Below are 18,286 nucleotides of genomic sequence, written 5' to 3' on the forward strand. Positions count from 1 at the left end.
CCAGAAGATATTCAGATATGTCTGTGGAGTAGGTACAATGATGGCCCTGGTAGTAACACCTGGATACAGATGTTAGCTCAAGCTGTAGGAGCACTCATAATCTCTCAAGCACAGTGTTACTTTATAGACACTGGAGGTCTCTGGAGTCTTCTGATCATTCCACTGGGAATGTAGCCATTTTTTGTGTTCAAAGGATCCTGAATGGATGTACGACAGGAAATAGAAAAGTGCTGAAATCTTTCTTTTTGAAATCACTCTTGCACAAGAGCTAAATATGCCCTTAAGGTGACATAGTTTTGTAAAGGCTCTGGGTGTCCATGGATATGGGCTCATGCTGCAGTTTGCTCAGGGCTTCTCCTGTTGTCTCTCTTATGCCAGCTGGCAGTGCTGTCAGTTCTGCTGAGCCATGGATGTTGAGCTTGATTCTTCCTGACCTGTGCTCTTTCTGTCCTGGTCTGCTTGAAGAAGGAAACAAAAATGTACAGGCATTTTGGAGAGACTTTCTTTTTTCATCACCTTTCTTTAAAATTACCACCTTCATTTGTTTCTATGCCTTTCAAGGGGTCTCAGAAGACACTGCCTCTTCATTTAGATACTTATTTTGGAGAGTATTTGAATAGTTCCAGTTTTGATGAGTTTTAAATTAAGAGATCTGAGGTCATATCTTGTGGAAGTCATTGCTGTTTAAAAGGTTTTGTGCAAAGAATGCTCTCTTCCCAAAAGCACCACAGATGTGGAACTGGTTCCGTGTAATCAATACTCTGTCCCTTGCTGTTTACCCTCTACACCCTGAGCATTACTGTACTGCTTCCAAATACAAGGCAGTTAATTCCTCCTGCTCTCCCCAGCCCCAGCTCATTGCCTGTGGCTCACACTAGCACAGCTTTGCCAGCATCCCCAGTGAGAAATGGCAGGGTAGACTGGCTGGCAGGGCTTGGACCACTGTGTGTGATTATTCTGAAGGGGCCAGCCAGAGAACTATAGTGCCAGCAGCTGCCTCTGCCTTACCTATCTTTGTTTTTCCCTACTGCTGCTGAGAGTGAACAGGGAAGGAGCTGTCCTCCCACAAAATTATATGTGGACATGAGTCACACCATATGCTGTGTGTAGATGTATGTTCCCCTCCACGTGCCGTGCTCCAGTACTGTGGTCTTATTACTGGCTGATCTGCATGTTTTACCAGCACGGATATACTCCAGCAGTCATCCAAATCCACTTTCCCACCAAAATGTTTTCTTCACTGCTTTCCAGGACCTGTAAACTGCTTAACATGGTACTGTTATCTATTGGAAAGTGCAGAAATGAGTATTTTTCTAGTTCCCTTCTGAAACAAGTGCCTTTCAATAGCAGGGTGGCATTTAGTGAAACTCGGGGCCTGGCTTCACTAGCTCAGAAAGGTGTGCTGAGGAAACACCTCTGCCAGCCAGTTTGCAGGAGAAGGGAAGGATTGGCTGGCAAGGTGTTTGCAGTTGGCTTTTCTTTAGCACCTGCTGTGACAGTAGACTATAGCTATATGCAGGACATGCTCCTGAACCTACTTCAGTTGCAAGTATAGCAGTGGCAGGTCTCGCAGAGGGCTGCCATTCTTGCCTGTGGAGTTGAGATTCACACAGCTGTGTTGCAGACTAGTGCTTTAGGCCTCAGCCTCCTGGATTTATTCTCATGTGCCTACTAATCTATACAGTTGTTACTTCATGATGGCAGGTCGGCAAAATCTCCCACCTCCTATCTTGTGCCACAAAATAGTGACACACTTATGTGCGCTGCTCTGCTCATGGTTGTGACAGTAGCATTCCACTTTGCTCTTTGCAGCATGGAGCTGATCCAACCAAAAAGAATCGAGATGGGAACACTCCTCTAGATTTGGTGAAAGAAGGAGACACAGATATCCAGGACTTACTGCGAGGAGACGCTGCCTTGCTAGATGCTGCCAAGAAGGGATGCCTGGCGCGAGTGCAGAAGCTATGTACTCAAGAAAATATCAATTGCAGAGACACCCAGGGAAGAAATTCAACACCGCTACATCTTGCAGGTGGGTGATTCATCGGGTTTTGAAGGCTTGTATATTTATGATAGGGCGACAGAAGGTCATCACCAAAACCAGGATTGGTATAGTAAGAGTTTCACGGAGGGTTGTCCTGTACAGAGAGTTGTTAACTATGGCAGCTGTATTTCAGGAGGAACTTTTGGAGTCAAAAAATTGCTTTAGCTTTTCTGTCCAATAATTTTTCTTTAGTTTAGCTCTCCTAATACCGGATTTCTTTTCCTGTGCCTTTTCTACAGCTGGTTACAACAATTTGGAAGTAGCTGAATACCTTCTTGAGCATGGTGCTGATGTTAATGCCCAGGACAAAGGAGGATTAATCCCCCTACACAATGCAGCATCCTATGGGGTAGGTGCAGGCATTCTTGCCGTGAGTAGACCAACAAGAAACTCCTTAAAGGCCTATCCAAAGCCCATTATTTTGTAGCTGTCTTGCTGTGAACATAGTTTGGGTTTTGATGGCATGAAATATTTGTTGGGCTAAGTTGCTGTTGTGAGTCCTGTTTGCATATAAATAGGACATAGATTCAGGTGTGCTGTATCAGTTAAAGGCTGCAGTTTGGAAAGATCACTAGAACATAGCTTTTATGCAGGCAAGCAGATGCACAGCATTGAACAGTGCTAAATTTGGGGTGACTGTTGAAACAGAAAAGACTTCAAGTTGTCGCTGAAAGACTTGGATGGAAGGAAGAGAACAATACCGGGGGGATCGTGTCTAGGTAATGACATGGAAGTGGTGGTCTGTAACAGCTGGTCTCTGGTGGGGAGCTATTGCTAAAGCTGAAGTGTTGAAGGGCTACTGAGTTTGCAGTATGGGTGTCCTCCTGGGCAAGCTGTCTACTGCAGTGGGGGTGCAATGGCTGATTCAAACCATTTTGGATGAGGCAGGCCCTCCTTCCTCCATACAGGAGGAAGCCTCTGTGTACATACCATTTGCACAGATGCCTGATAGATTGCTTATAAGCAGCTGTTAGTTGTGGATGAGGTGAGAAAGAAATCTCTCGCAAATAATTGTACAGTGAGTTGTACAATTGTACAGAGACAGTGCTTGAGAAGCTCCTAGCATGTGTCAGAGGACATGAAGCTGAAGAAGTAGTGTTTTTGATGGTCTCATGTTATGTTTTGACTGTTACTACTTGGCCCTGGCACAAGAAGAGCAAAATCTGGCAGAGATGATTGTAATGGAACCACGATTACTTTCGTTTGAGAGCCAAATGAAATAAAAAGTACAGTGTTCACCTTGTTTTTAAGGAGAGCGTATCAATGATACTCAGCCTGTTTCATTTGCATTGGTTCTCTGTGTCAGTCTGGGATCCCAGTGTCCTAAAGAGCAAAAAGCTCCAAATCCTGCTAAAGGTTTAGAAATGCAACACAGAATTCTTTTATGATACTGAGTCCCAATACCAAGCAATATTGTTCATCAGCATCTGCCATAAACATTAAATTCCCAGAACGCTGCTTAGATCTAGAGATATATTCTGTTGCAAAGATTGTGTTCTTTCTTTTCAAGCACAGGAAGCCAAAACACACATTTTACGCGAAGGCAAAACATTCCTTACTGGCACAGGGAAATGTTAGAGATTGGTTCAAGTTGATTATCACTTCTAAAAGTCATAACGCCAATCTAATCTGATTGCCTTTCTTTCTCTAGGAAAAGTTAACGAGGCAGTGTTTGGTGCTTTTCCATCAGCTTATTTAATTAAGAGTTGCTGTATACCTTTCCTGTGGTGGCCCACCCTTCTCCCTGAGCTGTCATCAGCCCATTCAGATCTCTGTGATGGGAGGTAGAGAGGAGATGAGTACTGGTTTCACAAGTTCATAGCTGGCAGGTTTCACAGGCTCAACTTTTTCCTCACAAAAAGTTCTCCCACCCAGCACTTCCCACCCTCAGTAGGGCTTCATGTGGCAGAAAAGTCACAGGAAGAGCAACTGCTTTAAAAGTTTGGCAGAGAGGACAAATAAGGTCGGCAGTCTTTTCAAACCACGCTTATTCAGAGAGCAAGCTCTTTTACAAGAGCTGTTGAGAGTCACTTAATTGCCATTGAGAGGAAAAATGAAATCCTTTGGCAAGTCTTTGCGCTTCTGATTACAGTTTCAGTGTTTCACGCTCCTACCTACTCATTTTGACTACCTGCTTTTTTATTTCTTAGCTGTATTGCACAAGTAATTTTACTGGTCAGAGGCAGCCAAAAATTTTATTTGCCAGTTTTCTGTTCTCTTATTTTAACTTGGGAGACTTCAAAGATGGGATATTGATGGAAGCGTGGGGTTATAAGATCATTACTTTTATAGCCCATGTAAAACAGTTGTCCCTTATGACACTCATAATGCATTTTATCTATTACAGTTCTCTCATAAAATATGATTGGAGAAAGAACAAATTTGTGCTGCCACAGATGGGTTCAAAGTCTTGCAAGAAATTGCAAGAAAGAAAGTATGATGAAGACTTCTGTGTTACAGACATTTAAGTGGTGGCTCAGCAGTACAACACATTGATCTTTAGAGCTTCTAGTATCATATCTCAGATGTTGCAGCCCTGTAAATTTGTGTTGCCATTTCAAATTTGTCTACAAATATTTTGACAGTTAGCTCTTACCAGTTTTATGCTAGATCAAGTATCATAGCTGCTCCTGCAGCTGACACAAACTTCATGCTATGTACTTGCGGTGATTTGGCAGAAATATAATTCGGTGCCTGATCCCAATTATACATGTGCTGGTGGATGATCTGGTGGTGCACAGATACAGATGACCGTGGAGCTGCAGCATAAAGTAGTACCTGAAGAGGTGCACTGCTACATAGACAAAAGAGGCGGAGAAGTGAGTTAAAGGAAAGAGAAATTACAGGGGTCTCTAAGCACCGTTACCTCCAGCACAAAAATGGAAATACGTGTTTTATCAGTGTCGTATTGATTAAGATGTTGTTGTGTTTTCCAGCATGTGGATATAGCAGCGCTGTTGATCAAATACAATACATGCGTAAATGCAACAGATAAATGGGCATTCACACCATTGCACGAAGCTGCACAAAAAGGAAGGACACAGCTCTGTGCTCTGCTGTTAGCTCATGGAGCAGATCCAACCATGAAGAATCAAGAGGGTCAGACACCATTAGACCTGGCAACAGTAAGTTCATGTTAGCATACGAGCCACAGGCTGCTCTGGAGGATTTGCTCTGCATATTAAATGGCTTTCTATGGCTCCATGGCATCAGTGGTCCTCAGCTTTTGCTGTGCTGAGGCAGAGGGACATGAGCATCTCCAGGGTGTCTGTGACTTTTTTCCCGTGGGTCCAAGCTTTTTCCTTTGGCTGAGTTCTTAACGTGGCTTGTGATTTAAGGTTTGCTTCTGCTTAAAGATTAACTGCTGGGATCAGTCTCCTCGTTGCCAGAAATAAACCTCTCTGAAATGTCCCAGGTGATGGTCAATCTGTGTATTGTTGGTGATTATTTCTTTGAACCTAGCAGGAAAATCAGATGGGCCTTTATAGGAATGGGATCATTTAGAGGATGATTATACTTGGTGCCTGCATATTACCTCAGTTCTTTTTTGTCTAACTCCAAAACAACATTCTAGGATTTACAGGTGGCTATCAAACTTTTTCTAAGGCATCTGGAAACTTTCTTGTGAGTGGTGGCAGTGGCAGCTGGTTAAAAAGCCTAATAAGGTTACATGAACATGTATGTCCCAGGTTAACCAGTCTTGGTGGAATAGATAATGCAACCAAATTGGATGCTGTGTCTGCTTATAGTGCGAGTATCTTTTAAGGCCATTGATTGATTTATGGAGAGTTCAAGAAATATCCTCCAGAATAATCTGAGCTGTAGAAAACTTGCTTTGTGATGGGAGGTATGAAAACTATTTGGTTTCTCTGGGGGAAAATAAGGATGTCTTAATCATGTTCTACAAGCAAGGAGGAAATTCTTTAAGGTGAGGGTCCTGCTTAATTTATTCAACAAAGGCTAAATCCAGTTGTTAGCCTAAGTTCTTACTTCTCCTGTAGCTCCTGTCTTTTTTTTTTCCTGTTATAACACTCTAAGATGTGATTATAGCAAAGGCAGTGGTGGTCTTTCCATTGAAACCTCGATCCAGTGCAAAATGCTTCACCAGAAGTTGAGCCTGACAGAGAAATTATGAGGTGGCATTGCCTGGCCTAGGTTGTGAAGGATTTCAGATAAAGTTGCTGCATTGCTCTTCCTGGCTTTTAACACCTATAAAGTCATTCTGCCAGAAAGGAAATTAGATGTATCTTCTTACATACCTTTAGAAATGGGGAGAACCCGATTCACCTATGTCTGAGCAGCAAATCAGAATGTTCTTGCAACCGTGAATTCCTGTGTTACAAAAGTTGGCAGTTTTCTTTTTAATGGGGGAACAGAGCTACCAATTAAAACAAATTCAAAGAAAAATTATTTCCGGAGATCGGTGACTTGTGAAAATAGAACCTCATGTTGAATGTTCTTTCTGTTTTTCAGGCTGATGATATCCGAGCTTTGCTGATAGATGCGATGCCTCCAGAAGCTTTGCCTACATGTTTTAAGCCTCAAGCTACTGTTGTTAGTGCCTCCCTGATCTCACCAGCATCTACACCGTCCTGCCTCTCTGCTGCCAGCAGTATAGATAACCTCACTGGGCCACTGGCAGAGCTAGCTGTAGGAGGGGCATCAAATGCTGGTGATGGAGCAGCAGGAACTGAAAGGAAGGAAGGAGAAGGTGCATTTGCTGCTGGACAAGTTTACGTTGCCAGAAGTGCAGTAGCTTAGTATCACAACAGGCCTTGCTTTATCTGAAAAGCATTTCTGACTAGCCAGAAAATATTGTACAGCTTGAACTGTTATCTATGTTTTAAAGTGTCTGATGCTTGCTCCGCTAGGAGCATTGTTGGCTGTTCATCTATGTTTGCTATCAGTGATTAGGTCTGACTACAAAGGCAGATCTGATTAGGTGCCCAGATGTTCATTGTTGATTTTATACAGAAAATCCAATGAGAATTATTTTGATGAAGGAATTATGATTGTGATGGCTGGGGAATTTTGCTAAGGCTTTTTAAACCCTTTGATTAGTATCTGGAATGCATGCTTTATGTCAGCATCTGGGTGATTACATAGTAAAAATAAACCCACCCTTGCTTTCTTTTTCTTTGCAATATGAGCCTTTATTTGCCACAGATCGTTTGTGCTTTTTAATAGTTGATTCTGAGGAGGGAACAGTGATGAGCTTTGCACTGAGCTTTCACACAGTGGAAGTGGATTGTTTATTATAGACATAGACAAATTGATTGTAAATCGAATCAGAGTTTGGAATTTTGAGAGAATCAGTGGTATTGCGTGATGTTTTTTTAAGGTGTTTTTTTTTTTTTTTTAATTCGGGTGCATAGGATATAATGACTTGTTTCTTCTCTTATAGTTTCTGGTCTTGACATGAACATTACCCAGTTCCTAAAAAGCCTGGGTCTTGAACACCTTCGGGACATCTTTGAGACAGAACAGGTAAGTGGCAAGCCTTATCTCTGTTTGTATGTTTAAAAGATAACTAATCTAATAAATTTGAGTGACCTTTTCATTCTCTAATTGAAAAAGGGAAACAAAAAACCCAATTTCACATCTACAGAAAAACAAGTATGTCCAAGAAAACGCCAAATGAGTTGCCAGATACTTTATGGTGAAGTTGAGAAACCTGTGAAAATCTCTTTTGTTGTTTGATTCAGATATCCAGTCTTTCACATTCTTATACATTTATGATGACTGCAAATTCGGCTTGTATTCTGAGATTTACATTGGACCTTGTGAACTTTGAACGTGATGGCTTTAAAAAAGTCACCTGCACTTGTCCTTCAGCAGTCTTGATATCAAACAAGCCTTTTGTCACTTGTAGCGCTGCATGTGATGCTTTGGTTAGATATAGGAAACCATCCAGTTTGACTGTAAACTGAAATAAAAATCTCGTTTACTGGGGTGTAGTCACACTAGAGGATGCAGAAACTACATTTCCGAATAGGTTAGGACTGTAGCATTAACTGGGTTTTGCAGGGCTAACAAGTTTCAAATGGAATTGAGAGATGGAGGGAAAAAAACCCTGCAGATTTATCAATAATTCACAATATATGAAAAGAATACAATTAATGTAACAGTTTCTCAAGCTTACGTTACTTTTTAGAGTGGAAGTACCTCTAATGTATTTGTAGACTCTTTTTGTGTACCGTTTCTTAAATCTAACGTGTTACAGTTAAATAGATTATTTGTTCGCATGAGCAAGATGGACACAGCGGTGGAAGTGAAAGGTACAAGTGCAAGAGACTGGATTTGATGTTTTTTTTTCCTAGGCCTCTGCTGCTGATCTTTTATGAGGGGTCAGGAAACAAACGTTTGAAATGTAATGTGGTGTTTACAGAAAAAGTTCCAACTGTTTCTGTGAAATATTACAGGAAATATCTCCCCAGAGATAAAATGCCATATAATCTTTTTTCCCTTCTTATATATGAAGCATAAGCTCTTTTCTTTAATTTGGAACTGCTTCTATTAAGAAGCAAACCAACCTCAAACCAACCTATATTCTACTCACGTTTCTTTTTTCTTATTATTTTTCACACCTTCCTGTTAGCATGCTGGTTTTATTCTACTTTTGCTTCCTTAACTCCTAACCTGTTTTTAAGATCTTCCCCTGCTAGTAAGATTTAATAATGCAAATCGGATTCGCTATATTCATTCATCATGTTGAAACTGTTTAGCTCCTCTTGTAAGTTTCTTTCTAGTGAAAACAAGCTCATCTTCCTTAAGCTTATTGTTTTAAGCTATTTTTTCCAAGCACTGCAGTGCCTTCATGTGCACTTTTTCACCTTGGCTCTACCCTCCTCCTGATGCTTTCTAATATCTGGGTTTCTTCTGTATTTTTTTTTAATGTTCCATTGCATGTAACGAATGTCTTCAGTGGCTTTTCCACAGCAATCCCAGTAGGGTTGTTTTCTTCTCAGTTGGACAGATGTTCAGTGTAGTTATTAATTCCTTGCTTGAGTTGCTTTCTTTTGAATTAATGATACTCACTTTGTAGCGGACAGAGTTCATACCTGCAAGTCCAGTTGCGCTAACAATACAGCTTCTTTTGAATCAAGTTATATGGTTTCCCATTATTTGCTGAGCTTCCCATTCTAGCTTAATGTGTAAATTTGGAAGTAGATTTTATATAATTATCTCCTCCAGATGAAATCTTTGTTATTCACAGAATCACCTCAGTGCACAATTGCTTTATAGTAATAAAAATGTGTACTTTATTTAGCCTTTATCTCCTGTTCTTTAAAAAAATGTTCATTTGCATCGTGTTTTATTACCTTTCTGCTTCTACCAATAATCTCCGTGACCTTGAAATTTAAAACCTTGTCAGGTGATTGTAGATGTATTCATATATTGCAACCAAATGAATAGTTGTATGTGTCCTCACAATGTTAATTATTTCCAAAAATAGCGGAATAGTTGAGCATGACTTAGCATAGCTGACCCACTGGTTTGATACACATATATCAAACCAACCTATATTCTACTCACATTTCTTTTTTCTTACTATTTTTCACACCTGCCTGTGTGAAATATACACACAGTAATAGCACACACCATAATAATGTTGATGTGAAACACACTTAACATTTATTAGTAAGCTTATAGAATATTTATTTCTGTTTGTGTAGTGAAAATAATAAATTGCACATGAATGTGAAACCTTGAATGCTTCAAAAATATTCCCAGATTTGTCCCAGCATTTCCATACATCCTCTTTCTCCATAAGTAAAAATGTTTTTGACAACCACCTGTGAGAACCAGCTCTTGTTAATTGCTGTAAGAGAAGTAAAAGTTTTGCACAGCTTCAGGCTGTAGCAGCTGTGATAGGGAGAGGCTTGCCAGAAGGTGGCAGCAATTAGAAGTGCAGCAAAACATAAAATTTATATACTCTCTTGGTTGCACCATGAATACATCCCACTTTATGAACTGATGGGTCTTCAGCCTTGGGAATTGGGCCAGGTTTGGCAAGTGATTCTTGTGGTCTTTCACCTTTCCAGATAACCCTGGATGTGTTGGCAGACATGGGGCATGAGGAGCTTAAAGAAATTGGGATCAATGCATATGGACACCGCCACAAATTAATAAAAGGTGTGGAGAGACTTCTAGGAGGGCAGCAAGGTAAATATGATGCTTTTACTGGTTAGTCTGTGTGGCATATAACAAGCTCCCAGAAGTCACCTTCTGTAAATGTAGGCATTGTCACCAGGACTTGAAAGAATCAGGATGTCAGGAAAACATACTTGCTCGCAGACCTGGTGTCTGGGTAGGTTGTGACAGATAAGGAATATATTGAGGAGATACAGGACCACATGGTCACTTGCCTTTCCAGAGAATGGACACCCCTGAGGCAGCTGTGGAGGCTGCGCCCATTTCCAGGGACTCTGTTTCACCCAGGCAGGAGCTTTTGGATTGATTTGCCCTAGGTACCTACCCACAGGCCAGTTGTATCCTGAAGGGTGAACCTGATGGAGTTTTTTGCTGCCCCACACTTCTCAGATGCTTCTCTTGAAAGCAGAAACAATGCAATGCAATTATGTCCCACATGCATTTTTCTTCTCTCTTTTAAAGCCTCTGCTGCCAGCGAAAGCACTTTATCTTTTCAAGGTTATGTTTCTCTCTTGTGTTTATTTTGCATTTCCTGCTGTACTGGGGTTATTTAAGAAGAATAATGATGGTGCTGTATACAAATAGAGCTGATATTGTTTTCTCCTGTTGATTTTTACTCCTTTAATTCCTTCTCTTTGCAGGCACCAATCCTTATTTGACTTTCCACTGTGTGAGTCAGGGGACCATTCTCCTTGACCTTGCTCCTGATGATAAGGAGTATCAGTCCGTAGAAGAGGAGGTATTGCAAGTACCTTTCCTAATGCTCCAGTGGCAATGTGTTTCTCTTTTCACTTATAACCCGTCAAAGCTAAAGCGTGCAATGCATGTTGAAAGTGATAAAATATGCTGTGGTGTATGGAATGCATAGATCTGACATGAACTTTAGGGCTCTTCATTTATCTTTTTATATAGAGCAATGATGGAAATTATTTTGCTATGTCCTGGCAGGCTTTTTTAATAAGTGGTCTGTTTGCTCACTTAGTGTTATCTCAATTTTCCTTTGTTGTTGTTGTGTTTTGGATGTCGTCTCATAGCAAGGGTTTCCACAGCTTTCCTTAGATAGGTGGACCTGTGAAAATCAAAGGCTGTGAGTGAAGACCAAGGGATCAAGGCCTTGCAAGTCTGCAGGCATTCTCTGCGCTCAGGCTGTTACTGCATGTGAACCAGCTTGTTTTCTCTTGTCTCAGTGGCTTAGTTAATCTGTAACCCAGATAAACAGCTCTTGGATAATTGAGAACTGACTGTAATTTTGCCTCCCACACACACATGCTCTTTTATTTAAGTAAACTACAGTTTGTAGTTTGTAGTTACTAAACCATTTTGAAAGAAAAATCATAACAAAATCATAACAGAAAAAGAGACTTTCTGAAGAGTTGTGTTTGGAAGAAGCTCCATTTTACTGTGCACTTGCTATTTGTGTAGTGTTCCTACACTGTAGCACAGAAGTGTTTGGAGTCTTTTTAAAAGTCTAGATGTTCAGGATTGCTGCCAGCTTAGTCTGGAATATTTTTGATTAGTAACTCTGTAAACTGGAGTTTGTGCAGATCTTTTTTATAAACTTTCCTGACAAAAAGGGTCACTTGTCTGCCATAGTAAATTAGGCAAGTCAATTTATTTGAGCTGTTACTAAATGTTGCTGCTGTAGCTGTAAACACCTCTGGAAAAGACACAGTGAAACCATTGAAATTCTCAGGGGCTGCTAATGACATAGGAAAATTCACAGTGCAAGCATTTTCCTATCACTAAGAAATATAAACTGTACTCATTAGAGACACATTTGTTATTACTTCAAAAGGATCTTTTTGTATATTCATTTTCAAAGACTGTTTTTTTTCTGATCTAAAGCAGGTTTTCTAGTTGTATATAATTTTGACAGCAAGTGCCACTATTCTCCTTTTTCCTATGTAGATTTTTATTGCAAGATTGGATAATTGCATCATCCAACTTCTCTGTTGTGGAACAGCATAGCATGTTGGGTGCCTGAGAAATAAGGGTGTGCCTCAGTTTAAATTTGAGATTTTTTTTTTTTACACCTTTTAATTAATTTTCAATCAAGATTGTCTGTTGTTGCCGGTGATGTACTGATATATTGCATGAATACTTTGCCTTGCTAGCAAGCTTTGTGTGCTGAACATTCAATTGTGTTCATTTATGTAGATGCAAAGTACAATCCGGGAGCATCGGGATGGTGGAAATGCTGGTGGGATCTTCAACAGGTACAATGTCATCAGGGTAAGTTTCGAAACCTCTTAATTCTGTGTTGTAAAATAAGTTGGTACTTATGCAAGCAGGCAGAATTGGTTTAACGTATCACCCTTTTATATTTAAAGTTCTTTGTTGAAATAACATTCAGGAGCAGAGTTAAAGCAAGTGCTAAATGCTAAAATTAGACTGATCGTGTGCACTGCGCATGGAATGAGGTAGAAGTGTCCACTTGTGCTCTTAAAGGAGTCTGAAGAACTGATATTGAAGACAGAGGTAGTGAAGAGCCTGACTTACATTTCACAACCTGATTTAATTTCAGAGGTCTATAACTTCTGTATTTGACTTTGCAGCACAGATTTTTTTCTCGGTGTAGTCTTTTCTTGTCTTTTTTTAAAGGAGATTTTTGGGGAAGGGGAAAGGATGAGCATGACTTTTTATTAAAAGTTTCTATCTCCCTGTGCTACTTTGGATCTTGACACCTCCTCCTTTGCCCCTGCCAACTAGAAAAATACCTTTTACAAACCCTGGCATATCAGAAAATGGAATGTTGTCTTTCTGAGGGAAAGTACACTTTCTGGTTCCTTTTTTTGGGGAGGAGGAAATAGAGGAAATCAGAACAAAACTCAGTTCCTGAGCTCCAGCAAACCCCTGCTGCGTATCTGTTTGAAAAGTGAGCCTGTGCAGAGCCTTTGCAACTTGGCCAAGTAGATCATACATCCTGAAGTAAACTCTGCTTCCATTCTACTCCCAACCAAAGGTGAAGTCCTTCACAGAAACCACAGTGGTATTAGAGCATGTGGCTGAAACAATATCTCAAGATAGATTAAACAGCACATCTCCTAATTTCTTTCCTCAGAAGTTGTTTCTTTTCATAAAAATTCAACTTAAACCAGACAGCAAGCTTCAAGAAGCTAGCTCAGATTGTTCAACAGAGCTCAAAGCAGAGAGGGAAGGAGTTTCAGAGAGTTTGTAGTTCTTGGTGGTATTACAAGCTCTGAGGGAGGAAGCCTGAAAGTCTTCCTTAAACCTGAGAACTTAGGCCGCAATTTCACAGTAGTTTTAACCATCTGTAAGTATGTGCTACTGACTTCTTTGAAAGACTTCAGCCTTGCCTGCAGAACAGCCATGGGGTTTCTTTATACCTACCATTCATGTGTCTTACTCTCAGTTTCCCTGTTGAATTTATGCAGGCTCTGTGAAACTATATTCCATTTCAATTCCAATACAAGTATTTTTGAATCACTGCAGATTCAAAAGGTTGTGAACAAGAAGTTGCGGGAGAGATTCTGTCACAGACAGAAGGAGGTCTCAGAGGAGAATCATAATCATCACAATGAACGCATGTTGTTTCATGGTAAGGAAGTGATCTCTATTTGTATGTACTGGTATTTAACAAAAAAAAGCTTACAAGGACCCACAGGCAATGTTAATGTTGCTGTGTCACCATCCTGTATAGTAACTATTTCTACACTAGAAATGCAAGGGTGTGGGGGTGGTGGAGTTAGTCTGTGTGGTTACTGCAATCCAAAAAGCTACACTAGATAAAAAATACCTTTTTTTTTAAAAGAAAAAAAGAAAGTTTTTTGCTAAGCCATATCTTAGTCATTTCCAGTAAAGGTTCTGGGAAGATGTTACATTGCTGTGAGAAAGACAGGGTATCTTCTAAAAAGGGACAGCAGCACACAGTAAAGCGTTTTACCCTGGCGCTTCAGGCAACCATCAGGGAAAGGAATCAAAACCAACCACGAGTTTCAACAAGATGTTCTCTAGAAGCATCCGGAAGTGCCTATAAATGACAGTTGCCTGAGGGTCCTTCTGCCCTAGATCCTTCTATGATTCTGTGTAAGAAATTGGTTTTGGGTATGATTGTCCTGACATCTTGCCCCATCTTAACGAGTACTCACTGCTGGAGAAGGTGTGCATTGACAAGATAAATTGCACTGAAATGTGAGTGTGGGGGAAAGCCATTTAATGAGATCTGAGAAATGAGTAAGAAATATGAGTCACACGTGGGATCTTGGTATATAACGATAAATCCCACACATCACTGCATCCTGCTGGGTATCGCCCCCTTCCAGCTGACTGAGCACACTTTCTGGTGTTTAATGGTCTATTTGAGGCAGACAAGCTCCTCTTGACAGAGAGTCCTATATTACTATAGAGCTTAACAAGTATGTATGATAACACATCATCTCGTGTCATTCTGTTCTAGGGTCTCCTTTTATTAATGCTATCATTCACAAAGGATTTGATGAAAGGCATGCATACATTGGAGGAATGTTTGGAGCTGGAATTTACTTTGCTGAGAACTCCTCAAAAAGCAACCAATATGTGTATGGAATAGGGGGAGGAACAGGCTGTCCCACACACAAAGACAGGTCCTGTTATATCTGCCACAGGTATGAGTCCAGCAGAGTTCCCTATACGTAATTCTGGCTGTCCTGGTTTTTATGATCCTGGCACAGGATGAACTGCAGGGGAAAAAATAGCCACTTGAGCTTGGTCATGGCAGGAAAAATGCAGTTTTCCATTTGTCAAGGCTGAACACAAAAGGATATAAATGCAGCGAGTCCCACAGAAAGGTCAAAAGTTACATCTAAGCATACAGTGAGTATAAATCAAAGTGGATTGTGGCTCAGGAAAGAGGCTTGAAACAGCAAGTTTGAAAATGAAGAGTCAGGGGAAAATAGCAATTAAACTCCAGGCACTCTCAGAACAAAACTGCAGTGTGAAGTGGTGGTCAGCAGTACAGTGTTGTGCTATGGATCAGATAATTTTGGAGGTAGTGAACAGGATTTAATCACAGCTTTGTTTTGTACTGGAGGAGATCAATGTGCTTTTTGCACTTCGACACCTGTCCATACCCTGCTGGTAGGAACACAGAGCACTTCAGCTTCTTTCAACAGCTTTATATAAAATGAACTAGAACAGGCCTCCATGTGAGGGCTAAACAAAGTGTGTGTTTTCCCTTCTGCGTGTCAAGAAAGTGTTGGGGTTTTGTTGGGGTTTTTTTTGTGATAGGTTTTATGCAGTCTTAGAACTGGTTTCTAAAAGTGTTTCTCCAAAAGGCCTTGAAATTAATTGTAACAAAATAAACTCAAAAGGCTGAAATCATTCTGGAAGCATACAACTCCTAGTAAGATATTTTAAAATTATGTTTTCTTTTTTCCTTTTAGACAAATGCTTTTCTGTAGAGTGACCCTCGGAAAATCCTTTCTTCAGTTCAGCACAATGAAAATGGCTCATGCCCCCCCAGGGCACCATTCTGTTATTGGCAGGCCAAGTGTGAATGGACTTGCATATGCTGAATATGTTATCTATAGAGGAGAACAGGTATGTAGGTTGGGTTTATTGAAGGGCAGAGGTTGGAGCTGGAGAGGGGATGTGACTGGTTTCCATACCAAGTGTGCTGTGATAACCTGGTTGATTAGATTTTTTTCATTTAAATGTGGAAATAAACAGTGAACTGTATCAAGCCAGCAAATGCTGCTCCTATCCACTGAGCTGCTCTGGTGTACAGAATTGCCTAATTGCGCCTGTGCAGCACTGCTAAAGTCTAAGAGTTGTAGTTTCTCTCAGTAGGCACTGTTTCTCCCATTGCATTTTACTGGCTTTACTGCAGTAACAAGAACACGGCATTTCTGGGGCTCTTGTACATATTGAGAATTCTGGGCTTTTTACCTGTAGATTCCCAGCAGTGACAGTGTCACTGTCTGCCAGAGACTACCCTTAAATGGCAGCTGAAGTAGCACAGCGATCTTCAGGAGCTGATTTTTAATCTGAATAACTCAGCTAGACCCTCACTCTAGAAAAGTGGCTTGCTTACTATTCTGGATGGCTCCAAGACTATATAATAAGTTCAGGTTGGAAGGAACCTTGGGGAGGTCACCTAGGCCAGCCTTTTGGCATGCTTAATTCAGACCAGATTGCTGAGGGCTTTCTTTGACCAGGCATGTCTTGAAGGCCTCCGAGAATGGTGTTTCACAGCCTCTTTCAGCAGCTTCTTCCTTTGTGTAATTATCCTCAGAGTAAAAAGTATGTTCTCTGTATCCAATAGGAACCTTCCCTGTCTTAATTAATCTCATTCTCCTGCTGCGCAGCTCAGAAAAGTCTGGCTCTGTTTTCTCAGTAGCCTTCCATGCGTGATGGAAGATTGCTATGAGGTCCCACAAAGCCTTCCCTTTTCTGAACTGAACAAGCACATCTCCCTCAGCTTCTTCTCGTTTATCCTGTGCTCTTTCCCCCTGACTATCTTATTGGTCCTTTGCTGAACTTGGGCTCCAGCTTGTTGGCATCTTTCTTTTACTGGAGGGCCCGAAAGTTGTATCCGTTGTCTAGATGTGGTGAAGTGAGTACTGAATAAACAGCAATCATCACTACACTCAGTTAACTGGCTACACCGCTGTTGATGTACCACAGGATGCTGGTAGCCCTTATTGCTGCCAGGACACACTGTTGATTCTGCTTTAGCTTGCTGTCACCCAAGGACCCTGAGCACCTTTTCAGCAGAGCTGCTTCCCATCCTGCAATATTACAAGGAATTCCTCCCAGGTGCATTTGCCCTTGCTGGATTTCATGAGGCTTCTGTTGGCCCAGTCTCCTGTCATCTCTCTAGGTTCCTCTGAATGGGGCCCTGCCCTCCAGCAACTTTAGCTTTGTTCTGGGACTGAACCTCCTATCAGCTGTTTTCAGAAAACGCTGGACAGATGACTGGGTTACATGCTTTGGGTGTGCCAAGTATTTTACTGCCAGTAGAGGCATTTGCAGGTCACATGGCAAGTCAGTGAGCATTTTAGGGTCAGACTACATCGGTCATCTGAGATTTTTTTAATAACTTACAGGCACTGACTGATCTGTAGGATTAGCTAACAAGGAGAGTAACTCTGATTGTGAATTCCTGTTGCGCACACAATTTCTGGCAGTGTCTGCATGGAAGAAACATCTTTCTTTCTACTTAAAGGTATTAACTACATCGAGCAGTTCCCACTTAGTGCTGGCTAGGTTTGAAATCTGCTTTTTCTTTCACACTCTGCAAACGTAGAGCTGATCATGCACTGTCCTTCCTGGTCACTGTTTAGTGAAATCCAAATGTGGGCTTGCTTGGCATACCATTGCATAAAGCAATTTTTTTTTTCTTGACTTACTTTCAGGCATACCCAGAATATCTCATTACATACCAGATTGTGAAACCAGAAGCTCCCTCACAGACAGCAACAGCAGCAGAGCAAAAGACCTAGTAGCTACAGAGCAGTGAAGAAGGATGTGACTTCAGTCTTGGACTGGATGGATATGTGTTTCAGAAAATCAGTATCATATAAAATTCTTAACAACCTGGAAATAAGCTGTATGTCTTTTATAAAGCATTGCTGTCTTGATGAATACGATATGAGTAACTCTTGCATACTCAACTGCTACTGTTCCTTTTGAGGAAAGTTTACAAGGGACTGCCTTTTAATAACATATCTCAGGCTCCTAGTCTCTGCAGTTACCATGTGTAAAATAATTTTGTTTTGATCTAGTCTTTGGGAACATTATTGTGCAAACGGAATTCTTTCAGTGCCATCTCACATGTTAAACTTTCAGACACTACTATTCTAGTTATCTTATTTGCAGATAAATTGCATTAAGCCCGTAATTTTCTTTTCAGCATACACCATTCATTTTATGTTTTCAAGAGATCCTAGTCAACTATTTATTTTCCTTTGTATTCTGAAGTTGAGCCGGAACCTTCTTAAAGATATTTTGCACAAAGTCAAGTTGACTAAAATCATTAACAATGCAATATGAATTTCATCTGAGAAGGGGCTAGGTCCAGTTCTTCAATATAAGGTTTTTTTGCACACCTCTGAGCAAACGATAATATGAGTGAGTGTAACTTTAGAG

General features: G+C 40.8%; 1 protein-coding gene across 1 annotated transcript in view; it reads left to right on the forward strand.

Moving 5' to 3' along the window:
- The window catches only part of LOC104075993 (tankyrase-1), a gene marked incomplete at its 5' end in the record, with an annotated part of 36,362 nt that extends 18,390 nt beyond the window's left edge, over positions 1-17,972 (forward strand). Inside the window, 12 exons of the mRNA XM_009576684.1 lie at positions 1,813-2,032; positions 2,284-2,393; positions 4,981-5,169; positions 6,518-6,755; positions 7,449-7,531; positions 10,090-10,210; positions 10,840-10,937; positions 12,356-12,430; positions 13,652-13,757; positions 14,616-14,802; positions 15,580-15,736; positions 17,554-17,972. Coding sequence (XP_009574979.1) covers positions 1,813-2,032; positions 2,284-2,393; positions 4,981-5,169; positions 6,518-6,755; positions 7,449-7,531; positions 10,090-10,210; positions 10,840-10,937; positions 12,356-12,430; positions 13,652-13,757; positions 14,616-14,802; positions 15,580-15,736; positions 17,554-17,640 — 1,671 coding nt within the window. The remainder of the gene's footprint in view (positions 1-1,812; positions 2,033-2,283; positions 2,394-4,980; positions 5,170-6,517; positions 6,756-7,448; positions 7,532-10,089; positions 10,211-10,839; positions 10,938-12,355; positions 12,431-13,651; positions 13,758-14,615; positions 14,803-15,579; positions 15,737-17,553) is intronic.
- Between the last annotated feature and the right edge of the window lie 314 nt (positions 17,973-18,286).

Source organism: Fulmarus glacialis, unplaced genomic scaffold (genome assembly GCF_000690835.1).
Source record: "Fulmarus glacialis isolate BGI_N327 unplaced genomic scaffold, ASM69083v1 scaffold18434, whole genome shotgun sequence".
Lineage (NCBI taxonomy): Eukaryota > Metazoa > Chordata > Aves > Procellariiformes > Procellariidae > Fulmarus > Fulmarus glacialis.